Genomic DNA, 20,887 nt, shown 5'->3' on the forward strand with positions numbered 1-20,887 from the left:
TACGACTAAACGCCCCTTTAGAGGCGTTGCCACAAAAGAGACTATACCCAAATATATCTAGAATAGACATTTTTTACATGTAACAATATATGTATTGACATAATAATAAAATAATTATATAAATCAAAGTCTTTAATAGGAATTTATCGCATCGTTTCATAGACAGCTTTCCGTGGATATTAAAATGAAAACTGGTTTTGTTGTATAATTTTCATTTTAATACTCATAAAAAAATTGTCTGTAACACGATGCTTGACATGATTTTTTCCGTATGGCTGAGAACCGGTTCTAGTCCAGCGGATATTAAACTGTTTCGAAGCCATACTGGAAATTTTGTTTTCTGCATGAATTACAAAGATTAAGTTAGAAATATGAAGAAAGGGATAAGATTCATAAACTGGTACCCAAAGTTTTATAAACTGGTACCCAAAGTTTTATAAACTGGTACCCAAAGTTTTATAAAATGGTACCCAAAGTTTTATAACATTGTACCCAAAGTTTTATAAACTGCTAATCCCCTGCTATAGACCACAAATCTGAAGGGATAAGACAATGGCTGAAAATAGTTATTTCTCGCATCGTAGTATAAACAGCTTTCCGCTGATATATAATATTTTTTATCCCGTGCCTTCGGCACCTTGGGGCTAAAAAACTGGTTTTAATTTTATGATTGTACATTTTTATATTCGTTGAAAGCTGGATATAATACGATGCTAGACATAGTTTTTTCGTATGGATGAGAACCGGTTCCTATCCACCGGATTCGAATGAATACGAGAAATTGATGTACATTCCCTGTGATAAGAAACAAAATTACTCCTTTATTATGTAAATTAAAATTATTGATTGAAATTTGACAACAAACAAGCGCAATCCAATAAAAGTACCCAAAGTTTTTAAGCCAACTAATAAGATAAATTGATGTAAAAACTTTGGGTACTAGTGTAATTTACAGCCCAATGTCCCCTCCCTCCAAGACAGCTAATTTTTCATAAAAAAAAACCTTCTTTCATATTTTTAACTTAATCAAACATTTTTTATGTATAAATTTATAAAATACAATAATATACATTTTTACACTAAGAATATCAATATTATTTTTCATATTTTCTTTCGAGGATTTTTCACCTAGAAGATTTCTAAAAGCGAAGCTTTTCTATAATTAGGGTAGGTCCGCCCGTCCGGAACGGATAGCTTTTTTCGTTGATTTAGGCATGTTAGAATTGTCCTATAGATTTCAAACTTTACATGGTGATTCCTGTAGTAGTTAGGTACGATTTAGAAAGCGTAGCAATTCCATAATCGGTACCAGAATGTCCGTACGTCCATTTTAAACATGTTAATTTTTAACTTTTAACCAACAAATTTTTATGTGTTCTAAATATCCGATTGATCTGATTTTTTGTATACTGATTTTTGGGACAATAAAGAACAATATTTTAAGCGAAGCAACCCTATATATTTATATTCTGATTATTTAGTTATGACACTATTCAAGTGTGAATGTCCGTTTGTCCTACCGATTCAGAGCTTTTATGGATGTTGTCATCCTTGTTTTAATTTGAATTTTCATTACAAAAAAATCTGATGAAAATCAGCTAAGGTAAGCCAAACTATAAAATAGTTATTTATCACATCGTATTAATATCGACAGCTTTCCGTGGATATTAAAATAAAATATTTGAAGACTAAAACCTATTTTGTTAGCCCCGTGTGGCCGAAGGCCCAGGCTAACAAGTCTGTTTTTAATATAATATGATTTTTATTTTAATATTCATGGAAAATTGTCTGTAATGAGATGCTATACATGATTTTTCAGTGTGGCTTAGAACCAGTTCTAATCCACCGGATAGTAAACGGTTTCGAAGCCATACTAGAAAATAAACACACAAACTATTTAATTTGAAGACCACTGTTTTAGGGGGTAACCAAAATTGCGAAAAATTTTTAAAGCCATTTTTACGTTATGACGTACACAGTTTGAGTCATAACATGAAAATCCTGTTAATGAAAAAGTATCCCTTTTTAATGTATAAATGTACAATAACTAGTAAATCTAACTTAACAAGGATGACAACATCCATAAAAGCGAAGCTCTGAAACGGTAGGACAAACGGTACATTATCACTTGTATAGTGTCAGATCTGAATAATCAGAATGCGAATGTATAAGAGTTAAAGCAAAATTGTAAGTAAATTTGTTGAAAAACTGCTTGATACAGGATAATGTCTATGGACATACTTACATTTTTAGGACTTGATTATAGAGTTGCTTCGCTTATAATATTGTACTTTGTTGTCCCAGGAATCAGTATACCAAAAATCAGACCAATCGGAAAATTAGGTCACATACAAATTTGTTGTTAAAAATGTAAAAAAATCAACATGTTTAAAATGGACGTACGGACATTCTGGTAATGATTATAGAGTTGCTACGCTTTCTAAATCGTACCTAACTATTACAGGAATCACCATGCAAAATTTGAAATCGATAGGACAATTCTAACATGCCTAAATTAACGAAAAAAGCTATTTAAAAAAGTAAAAAAATCAACATGTTTAAAATGGACGTACGGACATTTTGGTAATGATTATAGAGTTGCTACGCTTTCTAAATCGTTCCTAACTACTAAAGGAATCACCATGCAAAATTTGAAATCGATACGACAATTCTAACATGCCTAAATTAACGAAAAAAGCTATCCGTTACGGACGGACGTACGGACGGACCGACCCTAATTATAGAAAAGCTTCGCTTTTAAAAATCAAATTTAGAATCAAAATATAAGAAAAAAAGGGCGGATGTGACACTTTATGAAACCAAAACTAAAACTCAACTAATATAAAAGAGTTACAGCACTGAAATTTGGCATGCCAGTTGCTTTAAAGAGATGCAATGTAGAACTGTGGGGAAACGGCGGCGGAACCGCCGCTATCGCCAAAAACTGTCGATGTCCGCCGTAATTGTTTTGTCTTTTCCTGCAGTTCAAACAATTTTGAAAATAAATGAAAATAAAAGGAAAATAAGTTGTCTCAGATGGTTTACAATTGTCTAATTTGGCGAGAAAGGCCAATTAATTTTGGCGGGAGATAGCGGTTTTCGGCGATAGGGGCGATTTAGCCTCCGTTACTTAACAGTTCCACATTGTTCCTCTTTAAAGCGACTGCTGTGACAAAGGAAAAAAGATGGTTGCGGGTAAAATCCGTAAAGGTTGTGTGTTTTAAGTTAAAAACAGTAGTAGAACAATATAAAATTATGCAAATTTTTTTAAAAAAATTTTGTCTATAGTTCTTTTCAATAAGGAATACACATATTTAGTGAATATTATCGTTCTACTACTATTTCTAAGCCTTAAAACACACACCTTTACGGATTTTACCCGCAACCTACTTTTCCCTTTTTAGTGCTGTAACTCTTTGCTTAAGTTGAGTTACTTTGACATTTAGTTTTGGGTTAAAAAAGTGTCACAACCGCCCCCCCCCCTTAAAATATAAATAAATATGTAAATATACCTTTCTTTATATTCATAATCAAACATATAGATCTTGCTTCATAGTAAATTACAAAATAGTTATTTATCGCATCGTATTATAGACAGCTTTCCGCGGATATTATAATGACAAATTTTTAGATTGAAACCAGTTTTGTTACCCCAAAGGGCTGAAAGCCTGGGCTGACAAATTTCATGATTTTTATCTTATCTTTTGTTTAAAATTGTCTATAATTCGATGCTATACATGATTTTTCAGTTTGGCACAAAACCGGTTCTAATCCGGTTGATATTAATTGGTTTTGAAGCCATACTGGAAAAACGTATATTATAATGTAGCTATTCACATTTTAAAAAAATTTTCATATAAAAAATGGAAGATTTCTTATATAATTCGCATTAAATACAAATGCCCTGAAATTTTTTTAAAATCCATTCGCGCGTTTTTTAAAATCTTCTTTGCGCATTTTTGCCGCTTTAAATTTTGGACAGAGTGTTGACACGTGGTCTTGGTACGTCGAACATGGGATCTCCGAACATTGATGAAGTAGCCACGCTTCTAGCCATGGCCTACAAATAGAACCGGTTATCAGCCATTGCATCCGGATAATATCCGCGAAAATCTGTCTATAATACGGACAGATGAATAACTATAAAACTCAGGGATCTAAAGGGATAAGACAATGGCCGATAAATGATTTACATCCCCAATGATGATACACAAAATTACCCCTTCTGTAGATTAAATCATTAATTGTAAGGATTAGACTAACCGATGAAATTTCAATTAGAGTACCCAAAGTTTATTTGCCAACCAATAAGATATTATAAAACTTTGGGTACCAGTGTAATATTGGGTACCTGTATGGAAGCTGCAATATTGGAAACATTTTCTCCATCTTCCTCTAATCCTCTACCGTCTACTTCACCCCTAGGATTATAACCGTGAGAAAATAATAATAACTGTGGGAAAATAATTCTATGCATAGGGAAAATAATTCTATACTGAGAAAATACAATTAATCGTGGGAAAATAATAATAATCGTAGAAAAATATTACTACGCACGCATGAGAAAATAATACTATAGATGGAATAGTTATTCATCGCATTGTATTATAGACAGCTTTCCGCGGATATTAAAATGAAAAATTATAAAATTAATCCAGCTTTGATAGCACTGAGGGGCCGAAAGACAAAACTGGTATTAATTCTATAATTTTTATTTTAATATTCATGGCAAAATCTGTATTATGATGCTATACATGATTTTTCAGTATGGCTAAGAACCGGTTCTAATCCAGCAGATATTGAGCGGTTTTGAAGCCATACTGTAAATAATTTAATACCTGTGTCTCTGTATCTGTTCTGGAAGAGGTATTCTGACTGGCAAGGAGCAGGCAATATCAACCTCCTGCTACCACAGATGGATTTTCAAACAGAAAATTTGTCAAAATTCATGGAAATCAATCAATAACATATGTACTGTATGCCGCGTATCATTCTAAACACTGTACATGGCAATATAAGCATTGCTGAATATAGACGATTGTACAAAAATAATATTAATCTAAATATGAAATATGATAATCTTCTGGTATCGACAATGGATTTTCAGTAACATTGTATTAGAAAACTTATATGATTTGGACTGTAGGTCGGCCAGTTACTTAAAAATGCTCTGATACTGATAGCCATTTACAATTTGATTTATAAAAAAATTGATTTACCTAGCTGCTATTCTAGATAGAGGGCTAGTTTTATTTGGTAAGTCTGTCAGTTATGCTCCGATGGTCATTTAGTGCCATTTATTCTAATGATTATGAAATAAATTTTTAGGACATAGTTGCTACATGAGTTTGATTGATTGATTTAAACATAGACGATTAAGCAATTCTTTGCGAAAAATTTGAAAATCCACCTTTGCCTTATTTTGTCTATGCTTTCTTGGGAGGTGTATACCCTCGTCCCCATCACTTTGCTCCCCTTCACCATCATCACTAGAGGGGGGGGGGGGGGGTTAATGTTAATGTTTAAGGATGGGATAATAATTACGCACATAGAGAGGGGACAATGTTCTGTTTATTATACTAGTCTCCAAAGTTTTAGATGTTGGCTTAACAACTTTGGGGACTTTTACTGAATTTTGATTGGTTGGTTTATTAAGTTTCAACCACCAATTTTAATCTACAAAAGGTTTAATTTTGTTTACCATTATTTGGGAGTTACATCAATTTATCAGCCATTGTCTTATCCTTTTAATAATCCGCGCACTGTTGGGAAGGTGATAAGATCGAATCTCAAACCGACACCGCGTCATAATTAAAAACTAAAAAATGATTACTACTGCAAGACAAGAATAGTTATAATAGTAGGAATGCCTTGGTCCATAAACAGGAGCAACTCATTAACATACACAGTAAGGACTTCTCAGAGAAAGGTCGTGCAATCAAAGGGTTGATTGTCTGTAGGACTTTTGGCCACATAATCATGCACTTCAGTAGCAAGTTTTGGTTCAGAAATACACATAAAAAATAACACCTAGAGGTCCCCTATGGCTTATCCAGACTATCTCTTTTATTAATTTAAACTCATAGAATACAGTTCATGCAACTAACCGTTTGTCCTTATCCTTAATCTCACAAAAGGAGGAGGTAGTTTGTGCTAAAATTCCATAAAATTGTGAGTAAGCTTCCAGCCGAAAGCGATTATTAAGTCTAACTGTTCTTAAATATGCGTTTAATTAAACTACCTATGCCTTATTTTTATGCCTTAAAACTCACACCTTTACGGAATTTTAGCACAACCTTTCTCCCCCTTTGTTAATTTTAACATTAAATTTCCTGTAGGATATAGAGGACGGGGAATTCTCATCTGAAGAAAGAAATACTTTTTATTAAAGACGGATGAATCAGGGATAAGACAATGGCCGATAAATTGATATATGTACATTCCCAATGATGATGCACAAAATTACCCCTTCTGTAGATTTAAAATGTTGAAATGTTTGACCACTTTACTTAATCCAATCACAATTTAGTACAAGTCCCCAAATTATCGAATAAGAAAAAGTTATTATAAAACTTTGGAAACTAGTGAAATTAACAGCCCATTGTCCCCTCTCTCTCTCCGGGTGAATTCTTAGATTATGTCGGATATCCCTTCTATAGATGAAAGTAAGTGGTTGAAACGTTTGAACACTCAACTAGAGGAACTAACAAATCAAAATTGACTGAAGTCTCCAAAGTTGTTAAGCCAACCAATAACAAAACTTTATTATAAAACTTTGGGAACTAGTGAAATAAACAGCCCGTTGTCCCCTCTATCTGTGGATGATTTCTTGGGTTAAGTCGAAAGTCTAAACCATTTTGGGCCATTACCTTACTACCAAATAATGATAAATACGTTCCTCCATAAAGAGGGTAGGGAATGGGGGTTAAGTTATATTAGCCAGCTGGGAGAAGCATTTTATCAGGGTATGCTAGAATCTCACACAATATCCACGTATTCCATATATCCATTGCGGCATAAGAAAAATAAACTACCTATTAAGATATATAAGTTTTCCGGAATTTTAATGTTAGGGGGAGATTTGAAATCTGCATCAAATTTTAAGGATTTTTTATAAAATTCGTTTTTTGTATAATTCTTTATCTAAAAGCGGAAATGCATTTTAAGTTAATTTATTTTAACCAATAGGATAGGTGGATTTTAAACTACCTGCGCTCTAATTGGTTGAATGATGTACGCCATCCAATCAGAGCGCAGATTTTTTAAATCCACCAATCACAGATGCCAAAATTAATTAACTTAAATTGCATTTCCGCTTTTAGATAAAGAATTATACAAAAAACGAATTTTATAAAAAGTCCTCAAAATTTGATGCAGATTTCAAATCTTCCCCTAACTTTAAAATTCCGGAAAACTTATATATCTTACTACCTATCCCTCCCTTTATTTTTTATTTTTACCAAAAATACGGAATGGGATTTCAGTGCTCGATTGGCAATTGGGAGGGAAAGCATCAAATTTTGTAAAGTATTTTTTTTCCTGATTGAATTCTGGCCGTTTCCGAGATTCCTTGGCGCATTTGTCCATCTACTCCCTAAAATAAAAATATCAAGCATTCTTGATTTCAAAATTTATTCACAGTTGTTGAGCCAATGTAATGTTTATTACACTAGTCCCCAAAGTTTTTATAATAACGTTTTCTTATTCGTTCACGATACAACTTTGGGAACTTTTATTGAAATTTGTTAAGTTGGTTCATTAAGTTGAGAGTCCAAAATTTTCATCTACTAATAAAGGGGAAATTTTGTGTATCATCATTAGGGATGTACATCAATTTATCGGCCATTGTCTTATCCCTTTAGATTCCTGCATACAGGCGGATATTTCGTTGATCATTCAATCAAACCCACACACAAACTTTTTGGAGACCATCATTTTAGAGGTCCTAGAGAACATACAAATTACGAGAAAGCACAAAAAAACAAACGGATAAAGGATAAGGATCTAAAGGGATTAGACAATGATCGATAAATTGATGTACATACTCAATGATGATACACAAAATAACCCCTTTTGTAGATTACAATTAGTGGATTAAACGTTTGGACAATCAACTAATGAACTAACAAATTAAGCCTACAAAGTTGTTAAGCCAACGAATAAGAAAACGTTATAATAAATCTTTGGGGACTAGTGTAATAAACAGCCCATGACATACAGACAGACGGACAAAACAATGTTAAATATGTTATAGGAATTTTCACTGAAAATTTCATACATAACCTTTAGCATTCACAATATAACTAAAGAGAAATTTAACTAATAAAAAATTAAGTGTTTCAAACATACCTATAGGTTTATCAAGGATGACAACATCCATAAAAGCTAAGCTTTGAAACGGTAGAACAAACGAATATTAACACTTGTATAGTGTCGGAACTGAATAAGCAGAATATAAATGTATAAGTCTAAACAAAATTGAAAGCCGATTTGTAGCAAAACTAAAAAATACAGGATACACACACTAACATTATTAGGCCTTTATTACAGAGATGCTTCGCTTATAACATCATACTTTGTTGTTCTAGGAATCAGTATTCCAAAAATTGGATAAATAGGATAATTATATCACATAAAAATTTGTTGTTAAAATGGTTAAAAATCAACATGTTTAAAATGGACGTACGAACATTCTTGTATGGATTATGGAGTTGCTACGCCTTTTAAATCATACCTAACTAATACAGGAATCACCTTGCAAAGTTTGAAATCGATAGGACAAGTCTAACATGCCAAAATTTAATTAACTGTAAGAGCTATCCGTTACGGACGGACGTACCGACCCTAATTATAGAAAAGTTTCGCTCTTAATAGTTAAATATTAAATAGCATATGTTAAAAAACAAGAATTACAACGTCCATAAAAGCCCTTTGAATTTGATAAAAAATAAAAATAAATTATGGGACATTGGGCTGTTTCTTACACTAGTCCCCAAAGTTTTTAAAGTTCATAAAGTTGAGTGTCCAAACGTTTAAGTAACTAATAGTAATCTACAGTAGGGGTTATTTTGTGTATCATCGTTGGGGATGTACATCAATTTATCAGCCAATGTCTTATCCCTTTAGACCCGTGGGCAATTACCATCTAAGAGCCCCCTTTTTCAAAATAAATTGAAAATACAGTGTGTAATTTTTCGTTAGTTCGTTTATTAAAAAAATACTATGTTGCGTTCAAGTCTCCCCCAAAATAGTTATATACCTTTCCGGGACCTATGAGAAGCTACCCTGGTAAGGTCAACCCGATCGATTCAGTGGTTACCAAGATCTTAAGGGACAGACGGACAAACATCCTGTTACTTTATTACAAGGATTATATTATATGTATAAAAGCTGTGCAGTCCTTTATAAACAGGTGTGTTTTTTTAAAGCAAGGCTTTTCTATAATTAGGGTCGGTCCGTACGTCCGTCCGTCCGAGACAGATAGCTTTTTTGTTTGTTAATTTAGGCATGTTAGATTTGTCCTATCGAGGTATTTTAAACTTTGCATGATTATTCCTATAACTGTTAGGTATGATTTACGAAGAATAGCTACTCTATAATCGTCCGTAGGTACGTCCATTTTTTAACTTTTTTGACAATAAATTTTGTACCCATAGTATAATTTAATTATCCTGTTTATCTGATTTTTGGAATAATTATTCCTAGGACAACAAGGTACAGTATTATAAATAAGGCATCTCTAAAACCAAATCGTTTTTATCTATAATTTTGTTCAGACTTACAAAATAATTCTCTGCTTATTAAGTTTAGATGGAGGGAGGGACTTACGGACAGACAGACAGACGGACAGACAAAGAGATAGACAAGCAGAAAGACAGACAGACAGACAGACAGACAGACAGACAGACAGACAGACAGACAGACAAACAGACATACAAACTGACAGATGGACGGACAGAATGAAAGACAGAGAGACGAACGCACAGACTGACAAACAGATATACAGACATACAAAGAGACAAACAAACAGACAGACAAATGGACAGACAAACAGACAGACAAACAGATATACAGACACACAGAGACAAATAAACGGACATAAAGACAGACAAACAGACATACAAACTGAGAGATGGATGGACATAAAGGACAGACATACAAACAGACTAAAAGACAGACAAACAGATAGATAGACGAACGCACAGACGGACATACAGCCAGATATACAGACACACAAAGAGACAGACAAACGAACAGACAGACAGACAGAAAGACTGACAAACAAACAGACAGATGGACAGACAGACAGACGGATTGACTTACCTCCAACAGGAACAGATCATCACCAGATCCCACTGGCTGCACCGTGGCTGCAGCGGCCTAAAATGATATTTCCGCTGGATTAGAACCGGTTCTAAGCATGCTATCCGCATTATATCCGCGGAGAGCTGTCTATAATACTATACGACAATAAAAAAACACATACAAGGAGAAATATATTTCCAGTATGGCTTCGAAACCGATTAATATCCGCTGGATTAGAAACGGTTCTAGGCCATACTGAAAAATCATGTATCCTATCGTATTATATCCAGTTTTTAATGCACCGCGGCTGCATTCGCCTAAATCGTAACATAAACAGCTTTTCGCGGATTTTAAAATGAAAAATTATAAGATTTAACCCAGTTTTGTTGTGCAGAATATATACACCCCTGTGAAGTTACTAAGCTGTCAGATAAATACTTAGCTGATTTTTTTGGCTGAAAAGATTTTTTATCTTATATAAGTATCAGTTATTATTACCTCTTTCTCGTCTTGAAGAAAGGACTGGGCAGTTTTAGGCTCCTGAAAATAAAATTATTGATTTATTCATCACTAGCAGCTACGCCACCTAGAGGCCTCTAGGGGCACATCAAATGTTTTCTTTTCAATCTTTGTTAAGATCAACTGTTAATATTTGTGGCGCATAATATTTTTTTGGATTTATAGCGTTTTCTGTTGGTATGGTGGAGGTAACCTTCCACAAAATAGCTATAAACCTTCCCAGGACCTATGAGAAGCTACACTGTAATGGAGAACCATATCGGTTCAGCGGTTAGCGAGATCTCTCGGTACAAACAGAGAGACATCGTTCTACTTTGTATTATAGATTAACGGTTTAGCCTTATAATATTGGTACTTTTCTCGTTTTTAAAAGGAACAGAAATTTTTTTCTCGGCTGATTTTTTCTTGGTTTTAGGGGGCAACCTTAATTATCTGTCCCCAAAATACTATTTTAGATTTATTTCGCTTGTTGTCATCATACATACAATTACACAGTACACACAAACAAAAAAAGACATCCTGTTACTTTTCTAAAAGGATGAAAGTTTTACATTTGTCGAAATATGTAGGTCTATTTACAAACACTCACACACATACACACACTCACACACACAGACACACACACAAACACACAGACACGCAAAGATACATCGTGTTACTTTTTTAAACGGACGACAGCTTTACCTTTGTCAAAAATCAAAATATTTAGGTCCATTTACAAACACACACACACACACATATAATAATATATTCACACATCTACACACAGACACAGACACACACATACACAAACAAACACACACACATACACATACACACACACACATCCTGTTAATTTTTTAAAAGGAAAGCTTTACCTTTGGTGAAGGATTTATGCCCATTTACACACACACACACAAACACACAACAAACATACATCAACTTACTTTTTTATTAGGTACCTAAGCTTTACCTTTGAACTCAGCAGGGTTTTGGATCCGCATTGATTTTTTGCGGATCCGGATCCTTGACAATAAAAATAAAATCACCAAACCTTTCAAAAATATTTATTCTTTAATTCGAAGTCAAAAATACTTTTAATTTTCAAGTCTGACCCTAAACCTTAAAGATTGGCTCTCATCAAGAGAATGTCTGAGATTGTATATAAATTTAGGTAGATTTTTCCATTTTTTCCGCATTTTTTTGAGTCCAAGGATCCGGATCTGGATCCGCATTTTTTTGCGGATCCGGATCCTTGGACTCAAAAATATGCGGATCCTTGCGGATCCGGATCCGAAACCCTGCTTTGAAGAAAGATCTAGGTCCATTTACACACATACAACCTGTTACTTTTTTATAAGGAAAGCTTTACCTTTGAAGAAAGATCTAATTCTAGCTGATCCCGAAGGTCTGTTTCATCCTTGTTGTCTTGTCGTTTGGATTCCTAAACAAAACAAAAGTTTGAAATCGATAGGACAACTCTAACATGCCTAACTTAACGAAAAGAGCTGACCGTTACGGACTGACCGACCCTAATTATAGAAAAGCTTCGCTTTTAAAAAGGTGGTTAACCTCTAAGTGCTAAGTCGAGCAATTATTTCTTAAACTAAAGTAACAGAATGTCTATCTGTTTGTTTGTCTGTAATGAAGGATCTCGCTAACTGCTGATCCAACTTATGGTTTTCCTTTACAGGGAAGCTTCTCATAGGTCCTAGGAAGGTTTAAAACTATTTTAGGGGAGGTTACCACCACCCTCCCAAGAGAAATCGCCCCTAGAAAAAAATCCCCCCCCATACGCCTCTAGGGGCGGAACCGATAGTTAAAAATATTAATATAGTAGTTTTTTTCGGGTAGGTATTAATGTGAACTTAGGCTTGGCTTGGTTAGGTTATATTGGATACAGGGTATCCGCACAGGATTAGGGCTTCGCAGGATTAAGCCCCGCAAGGCTTGAAGCTAGAAATATGCCAATCCATAACGCAAGGGAAAATGTGATTTTCTCAGCTGCCATTTGAAATAGACAAATTCTACCTAGTATTTTTCAAAATAACAAGAAAAAATTTCAGTCAAAGTGTTGGTTGTCCATTGAATGGGAGGGAGGGAACATTGGTCTGTTTATTATACTTGTCCCCAAAGTTTATATCAAAGTTTTCTTATTCGTTACGGTAACAACTTTGAGGACTTTTATTGAATTTTGATTGGTTGATTAAGAAAGTTGAGCCTCCATACGTTTCAACCAATAAATGTAATCTACAGAAGAGGTAATTTTGTGTATCATCATAGGTGATGTACATCAATTTATCTACCATTGTCTTATCCCTTTAGATTCCTAATTTATCGCTCCGTATTATAGACAGCTTTCCGCGGATATTATGCGGATACAATGGCTGAGAACCGGTTCTAATCCAGCGGATATTATCTGGAAATATGTTACCTGTGCAGTTATGAAAGCTTGTAGGCTGAGATAGTTTTGTTTGTCCTGCAGAGTATAGAGTACGTCATACACAGGGAGGGAGGGAACTTTGGGTACTTTAGTTGTACTTTGGGTACTCTAGTGTACTTTAGGTACTTTAGTGTACTTTGGGTACTCTAGTGTACTTTGGGTACTCTAGTATACTTTGGGTACTTTAGTGTACTTTGGGTACTCTAGTATACTTTAGGTACTCTAGTGTACTTTGGGTACTTTATTGTTCTTTGGGTACTCTCATGTACTATCATGTAAGTAGTTTATACCAGGGAGGGAGGGGACAATGGGCTGTTTATTACACTAGTCCCCGAAGTTTTATAATTACGTTTTCTTATTTGTTTGCTTGATAACTTGGGGACTTTTATTAAGTTGAGTGTCCAAACATTTAAACCACTAATTTTAATCTACATAAGTGGTAATTTAGTGTATCATCATTGGGGATGTACATCAACTTATCGGCCATTGTCCCATCTCTTTGGAGCCCCAGTACGTCATTGAGCAGATACAGATTACGTCTAATGTATTTTTGACAAAATATTCTCGGATAAAATAGCTTTAGGACATTTACTTCAGGAAGATAGCCTCAACTGTTAATAATGAGCATGGCAGCAGCGTTCGGCTCTCTGGCCTGCCTAGCTACGCGTCCGAAGCCCACTAGCCATATAAGGTAAAAAAAAATAAAGAAATGCAAAAAGAAATAATAAATTGTAAGAATGACCAAACCTCTTTTTTTGAAAAATCCACGAAATTGTATTTGTAAACAATTTTGAATTTTGTAGATTTTACAAAAATTTGTTGGCAGATTTTTTTTATAAAATTTTTAATTTCTGTTTCCAATATTTTAAGTTAGGTTAGGTTTTATTGCTATGAGGCCGAGCACTGCGACCATGAACATTATTAACATTTGAGGCTATTTGTCGTAAAGGATATAATTTTTTCCGAGTCTATTAAATCTCCCCTCAAAATTTTTGTGTTTATTTAAGTAGATATTTTTGTGTATACTAAAGGCTGCACCCCTAGCATCTAGGGGCTATGTATTCAAAATGATAGGAAAGGAAGAAAATAAATAGCTTAAAACCATCTTAAGACTTAAATCTGAAAATAAAATAACCTAAAACCAACCCTGGACCTTCCTTAAAGTTTTTAACTCAATCAGTATTTGTGGAAATTTAAAGCTAAGCAAAGTTAGGCAACCCGCTGGGTTAGAGCCCCCCGCAGGGGCTAGAAATAAGGAGAAAACGACGAAACGCTCTTAAGAGGCGTTGTCACGAAAGGAACTACAGCATGACCCTCAAAAAAGTATTTTTAAGCATCTGCAGCCCTTATTTCTCAATGAATTATTAAAAAATGCATATGTCCTATTCTCTATAGTATTCCACGTAAGTAGATAAAAAAATATTTTTTTTACCTCCATTAACACCGGAGATTTTTAGTGCTAAAGTTTTGATAAAGTGACTGAGGAAAAAGTAACTTTTAATATGATACGACCTTTTTAGCAAAATTAAGCTAGAAATCCTTTTATTTTTGTTACTAGCAGAAACTTTATACAAAAATGAAATAAAAAATTTAGTTTTTAAGTAAAAAGCATTTTTTTACACATATTTTTTGAGTCTTTTTAGTTTAATGATATTTTGAAAAACTTACTTATTAGGCAAAATTGTTTAAGATTAAAAAACCAAATAAATCTCTATGAATATAGCAGGAAAATTGTTTTTGTTTCACAATCCTAACTTTAATAACAAAAAAGTTATAAAGAAAATAAAAATAAAACATAATGATTTTTTAGTCTAAAAAGCTTAATTTACCCCTTATTAAATAATTGAGATGTCAGAAAAGTAGGCGGAGCAACTGTCATAATTAATCCTTTTCTATAAATAAGGGTTAATAAATAACCTAAAATTTGCAAATAATCAATTCATTCAGTAGTATTTTTTGCCATTAAAAATTGATATTTTTAGGTGTAATAAAAAAGAAATATTTAGTTAACTTGTTTTTCTTTATGTCTCATTATTCAATTGCCAGAAAAACATAATATAACCATCCAAAAAATAAGAGAAACAAAAAAAAATTCTTTTTCTCAGTCACTTTTTCAAAACTTTAGCTCTAAAAATCTCCGGTGTTAATGGAGGTAAAAAAAATATTTTTATATCTACTTACGTGGAATACTATGGAGAACAAGGACATATGCATTTTTAGTAGCGAAGCTACTCTATAATTCACAATGTCCGTCCGTCCGTCTGTCCGTCCGTCCGTCCGTCTGTCCGTCCGTAAGGGGGGGGGAAGTTTGTACAGTTATAGGAAATGAAATTCAGTACCAAATTTTGCCCTGGCCGTTTGGGCTTGTTTTTATAGTTATCAACCTAATTCTTTTTGTAAGCGCTCTTATATGATTGGATCTACCTGTAAAACTTTAAAACTTGAATTTTGGGACTTTCCCTTAAAGAGGCTAGTGGAGCAAAAGACCCCCTAACACTAAAATTTTAAGTTCTGAGCCTATTTTTAGGGATATTGTGACGATTTTTTTAATGAAAACACTTTTTAACAAACCGAAGTAAGTAGCCTATACAAATTTCATTTTGGGACTTTCCTTCTAGGGGCTAGTGGAGCAAAAGGCCCCCCAAACACTAAAATTTTAAGTTCTGAGCCTATTTTCAGAGATATTGAGATGATTTTTTTTATGAAAACTTTTTTCACAAAACCAAACTTAGTAGACATTACAAATTTTATTTTGGGACTTTCCCTTAAAGGGGCTAGTGGAGCAAAAGACCCCCCAAACACTAAAATTTTAAATTCTGAGCCTATTTTCAGAGATATTGAGACGATTTTTTTAATGAAAACACTTTTTAACAAAACCGAACTAAGTAGCCAATACAAATTTCATTTTGGGACTTTCCTTCTAGGGGCTAGTGGAGCAAAAGGCCCCCCAAACACTAAAATTTTAAGTTCTGAGCCTATTTTCAGAGATATTGAGATGATTTTTTTTATGAAAACTTTTTTAACAAAACCGAATTTAGGAACCATTACAAATTTCATTTTGGGACTTTCCTTCTAGGGGCTAGTTGAGCAAAAGACCCCCCAAACACTAAAATTTTAAGTTCTAAACCTATTTTTTGAGATATGAGATGATTTTTTTAATGAAAACATTTTTAACAAAACCGAATTTAGGAACCATTACAGATTTTATTTTGGGACTTTCCTTCTAGGAACTAGTGGAGCAAAAGGCCCCCCAAACACTGAAATTTTAAGTTCTGAGCCTATTTTTAGAGATATGAGATGATTTTTTTAATGAAAACATTTTTAACAAAACCGTTAAGGAACCATTACAGATTTTATTTTGGGACTTTCCTTCTAGGGACTAGTGGAGCAAAAGGCCCCCCAAACACTGAAATTTTAAGTTCTGAGCCTATTTTTAGAGATATGAGATGATTTTTTTAATGAAAACATTTTTAACAAAACCAAACTAAGTAGCCATTACAAATTTCATTTTGGGACTTTCCTTCTAGGGACTAGTGGAGCAAAAGACCCCCAAACACTAACATTTTAAGTTCTGAGCCTATTTTTAGAGATATTGAGATGATTTTTTTAATGAAAATTTTTTTCAAATAACTGAAATAAATAATCAGAAGATAAAATTTTAGTGTTTGGGGGTCTTTTGCTCCACTAGCCCCTGGAAGGAAAGTTCCAAAATGAAATTTGTATTGGCTACTTAGTTCGGTTTTGTTAAAAATGTTTTCATTAAAAAAATCATCTCAATATCTCTGAAAGTAGACTCAGAACTTAAAATTTTAGTGTTTTGGGGTCTTTTGCTTCACTATTCCCTAGAAGGAAAGTCCCAAAATAAAATTTGTAATGGCAACTTAGTTCGGTTTTGTTAAAGATGCTTTTATTAAAAAAAATCGTCTCAATATCTCTAAAAATAGGCTCAGAACTTTAAAAATCAGTGTTTGGGGGGCCTTTTGCTCCACTAGCCCATAGAAGGAAAGTCCCAAAATGAAATTTGTATTGGCTACTTAGTTCGGTTTTGTTATAAATGTTTTCATTAAAAAAATCGTCTCAATATCTCTGAAAATAGGCTCAGAACTTAAAATTTTAGTGTTTGGGGGTCTTTTGCTCAACTAGCCCCTAGAAGGAAAGTCCCAAAATGAAATTTTTAATGGCTACTTATTTCGGTTTGGTTAAAAATATTTTCATATTAAAATATCATCTCAATATCTCTGAAAATAGGCTCAGAACTTAAAATTTTAGTGTTTGGGGGTCTTTTGCTCAACTAGCCCCTTTAAGGGAAAGTCCCAAAATGAAATTTGTAATGGCTACTTAGTTCGGTTTTGTTAAAAATATTTTCATTTTAAAAATCATCTCAATATCTCTAAAAATAGGCTCAGAACTTAAAATTTTAGTGTTTGAGGGGCCTTTTGCTCCACTAGCCCCTAGAAGGAAAGTCCCAAAATGAAATTTGTATTGGCTACTTAGTTCGGTTTTGTTAAAAAGTGTTTTCATTAAAAAAAATCGTCTCAATATCTCTGAAAATAGGCTCAGAATTTAAAATTTTAGTGTTTGGGGGGTCTTTTGCTCCACTAGCCCCTTTAAGGGAAAGTCCCAAAATGAAATTTGTAATGGCTACTTAGTTCGGTTTTGTAAAAAAAGTTTGCATTAAAAAAATCGTCTCAATATCTCTGAAAATAGGCTCAGAACTTAAAATTTTAGTGTTTTGGGGGCCTTTTGCTCCACTAGCCCCTAGAAGGAAAGTCCCAAAATGAAATTTGTATTGGCTATTTAGTTCGGTTTTGTTAAAAAGTGTTTTCAATAAAAAAATCGTCTCAATATCTCTGAAAATAGGCTCAGAACTTAAAATTTTAGTGTTAGGGGGTCTTTTGCTCCACTAGCCCCTTTAAGGGAAAGTCCCAAAATGAAATTTGTAATGGCTACTTAGTTCGGTTTTGTTAAAAATATTTTCATTTTAAAAAATCATCTCAATATCTCTAAAAATAGGCTCAGAACTTAAAATTTTAGTGTTTGGGGGGCCTTTTGCTCCACTAGCCCCTAGAAGGAAAGTCCCAAAATGAAATTTGTATTGGCTACTTAGTTCGGTTTTGTTAAAAAGTGTTTTCAATAACAAAAATCGTCTCAATATCTCTGAAAATAGGCTCAGAACTTAAAATTTTAGTGTTAGGGGGTCTTTTGCTCCACTAGCCCCTTTAAGGGAAAGTCCCAAAATGAAATTTGTAATGGCTACTTAGTTCGGTTTTGTTAAAAAGTGTTTTCATTAAAAAAAATCGTCTCAATATCTCAGAAAATAGACTCAGAACTTAAAATTTTAGTGTTTGGGGGTCTTTTGCTCCACTAGCCCCTTTAAGGGAAAGTCCCAAAATTCAATTTTTAAAGTTTTACAGGTAGATCCAATCTTATAAGAGCGCTTACAAAAAGAATTAGGTTGATAACTATAAAAACAAGCCCAAACGGCCAGGGCAAAATTTGGTACTGAATTTCATTTCCTATAACTGTACAAACTTCCCCCCCCCTTAATGAATTGGGGGAAACGTGATTTTCTCGGCTCCTATAAAAGATAGAGAGCTGAAATTTTTTGACAACATTCCCATCATTATGGAGCACAATTAACTATAAAACATCAATGGCGGTCGGACTGCTTTTTAGCAGGTTTTAGGCTATTTTTTATATTTTCCAAATTTTCCCCATATCTTTGGTGTTTATGGTCCGATTTTCAAAATTTTTTCAGTTAAAGATATCAAAATTAAATTTCCCGTCATTTGAAGAAAACAACAATGACGGTCAGACTGCCTTTTTGCAGGTTTTTGGCTATTTTTATATTTTTCACATTTTTCCCCATATCTTTAGTGTTTATGGTCCGATTTTCGAAATTTTTTCAGTTAAAGATATCAAAATTAAATTTGAAGAAAACAACAATGACTGTCAGACTGCCTTTTTGCAGGTTTTTGGCTATTTTTGTATTTATCACATTTTTACCCACATCTTTGATGTTTATAGTCCAATTTTCAAAAATTTTTCAGTTAAAGATATTAACATTAAATTTCTGGTGTTTTAAGAAAAGAAACAATGGCGGCCAAACTGCCTTTTAGCAGGTTTTTGGTTATTTTTATATGTTTGACATATTTCCCCATATCTTTGGTATTTTTGGTCCAATTTTAAAACTTTTTTGAATTAACAGTTTAAATTTTTTTCCCCCATTGTTATGTGCATCTAGTATGTAATTTACTTTAACCGTCTTCATCATACAAAATAAAACAAGGTTTCGTGTTTATTTTCTCCAATAAATCTATTCTTGATTTTAATAAATACACTTTAAATCTACTTCTACGTATTCCCATCCACAATTTTTTGTGCTTCGCTACTTATGGATGTTGTCATCCTTGTTTAATAATTCATTGAGAAATAAGGGCTGCAGATGCTTAAAAATACTTTTTTGAGGGTCATGCTGTATACCCTAAAAATTCTATTGATTTAGTAATTATAACAGCAAAGAACCATGGTGTGAAGGGTCAATTTTCGTAACATTGCCTCTTAAGGGGCGTTCGTCGTATTTTCACAGTATCCTTTCTCCTATTTCTAGCCCCTTGAGAGCAATCACTTAACCTAACCCAAACTGAAAAAAAAGCTACCAAATAAATATGATGAAACGCCCCTTAAGAGGCAGTGTCACGAAAGGGACTATACCTGCTTTTTTTCTTTGGATTTTTTAGATTTTGGAGAAGTTTTACGGGTTGCATAGATATATATTTTCTATGTCTGTATGTCTGTCTGTCTAGATGCTTTTAACTCTGTATTTCTATCTAAGAAGGGAGAGGACATTGGACTGTTTAATACACTAGTCCCCAAGTTATGATAACGTTTTCTTATTCGTTTGCTCAACAACTTAGAGGACTTTTAATCAGTTTTGATTGTTTGGTTCATTAAGTTGAGTGACCAAAGGTTTCAACCACTAATTGTTATATACAGATGGAAAAAAGTTGTGTATCTTCATTGGGGAAGTACATTAATTTATCGGCCATTGTCTTATCCCTTTAGATCCCTGAGTTTTATAGTTATTTATCGCTCCGTATTATAGACAGCTTTCCACGGATATTATGCGGATAGTATTACTAAGAACCAGTTCTAATCCAACGGAAATTAATCGGTTTCAAGTTTAAAGACACATCTCTCTGTCTTCCTGTCATTTTTTTGGGGGGTTAATAAAGTGTACTTTGGGTACTTTAGGGAAGTTTGGGTACTTAGGGTACCAATTTATAAAATTTTGGGTACCAGTTAATAAAACTTTGGGTACTAGTTAAAACAATTTTGGGTACAAGTTTATAAAAACTTGGGTACTAGTTTATAGAACTTTGGGTACCTACCACTTTAAAAAACTTTGAGTACCAATTCATAAAACTTTGAGTACTCTATGCCTGTTCCGCATGGCTTCTGATGGAGAGCAGCGCGTCGACTAGGTGCGAGGGAAAGCCAGAATCTTTTTCCAACAGTTGACTAATGTACCTGAAAAAAGGGGTAATTTTGTCAAATATCATTGGGGTTATAGATCAATTTATTTGCCCCAAGAGGTTATTGAAACAGTTGACTAATGTACCTGAAAAAATAAATAAAAGG

General features: G+C 33.6%; 2 protein-coding genes across 5 annotated transcripts in view; both read right to left on the bottom strand.

Moving 5' to 3' along the window:
* Positions 1 to 20,887, bottom strand: part of LOC145306827 (sugar transporter SWEET1-like) — a 177,966-nt gene that overhangs the window by 20,455 nt on the left and 136,624 nt on the right. The window lies entirely within an intron of this gene.
* Positions 89 to 20,887, bottom strand: part of LOC145306829 (uncharacterized) — a 22,255-nt gene continuing 1,456 nt past the window's right edge. Inside the window, exons 2-13 of one of the 4 annotated variants that reach the window (XM_080149139.1) lie at positions 20,689 to 20,776; positions 13,238 to 13,282; positions 12,176 to 12,247; positions 10,804 to 10,845; positions 10,324 to 10,380; positions 7,540 to 7,594; positions 6,333 to 6,363; positions 5,417 to 5,489; positions 4,839 to 4,903; positions 4,352 to 4,421; positions 1,004 to 4,060; positions 89 to 340 (exon numbers count right to left, since the gene is read on the bottom strand). In XM_080149139.1, coding sequence (XP_080005265.1) covers positions 3,968 to 4,060; positions 4,352 to 4,421; positions 4,839 to 4,903; positions 5,417 to 5,489; positions 6,333 to 6,363; positions 7,540 to 7,594; positions 10,324 to 10,380; positions 10,804 to 10,845; positions 12,176 to 12,247; positions 13,238 to 13,282; positions 20,689 to 20,776 — 691 coding nt within the window. In that variant the 3' untranslated portion in view covers positions 89 to 340; positions 1,004 to 3,967. Of the gene's footprint in view, positions 341 to 1,003; positions 4,061 to 4,351; positions 4,422 to 4,838; positions 4,907 to 5,410; positions 5,490 to 6,332; positions 6,364 to 7,539; positions 7,595 to 10,323; positions 10,381 to 10,803; positions 10,846 to 12,175; positions 12,248 to 13,237; positions 13,283 to 20,688; positions 20,777 to 20,887 lie in introns of all 4 variants that reach the window. The other 3 variants (XM_080149138.1, XM_080149137.1, XM_080149136.1) reach the window with 3 other exon arrangements.

Source organism: Acartia tonsa, chromosome 15 (genome assembly GCF_053477335.1).
Source record: "Acartia tonsa isolate MP-2025a chromosome 15, ASM5347733v1, whole genome shotgun sequence".
NCBI classification, from domain to species: Eukaryota; Metazoa; Arthropoda; class Copepoda; order Calanoida; family Acartiidae; genus Acartia; species Acartia tonsa.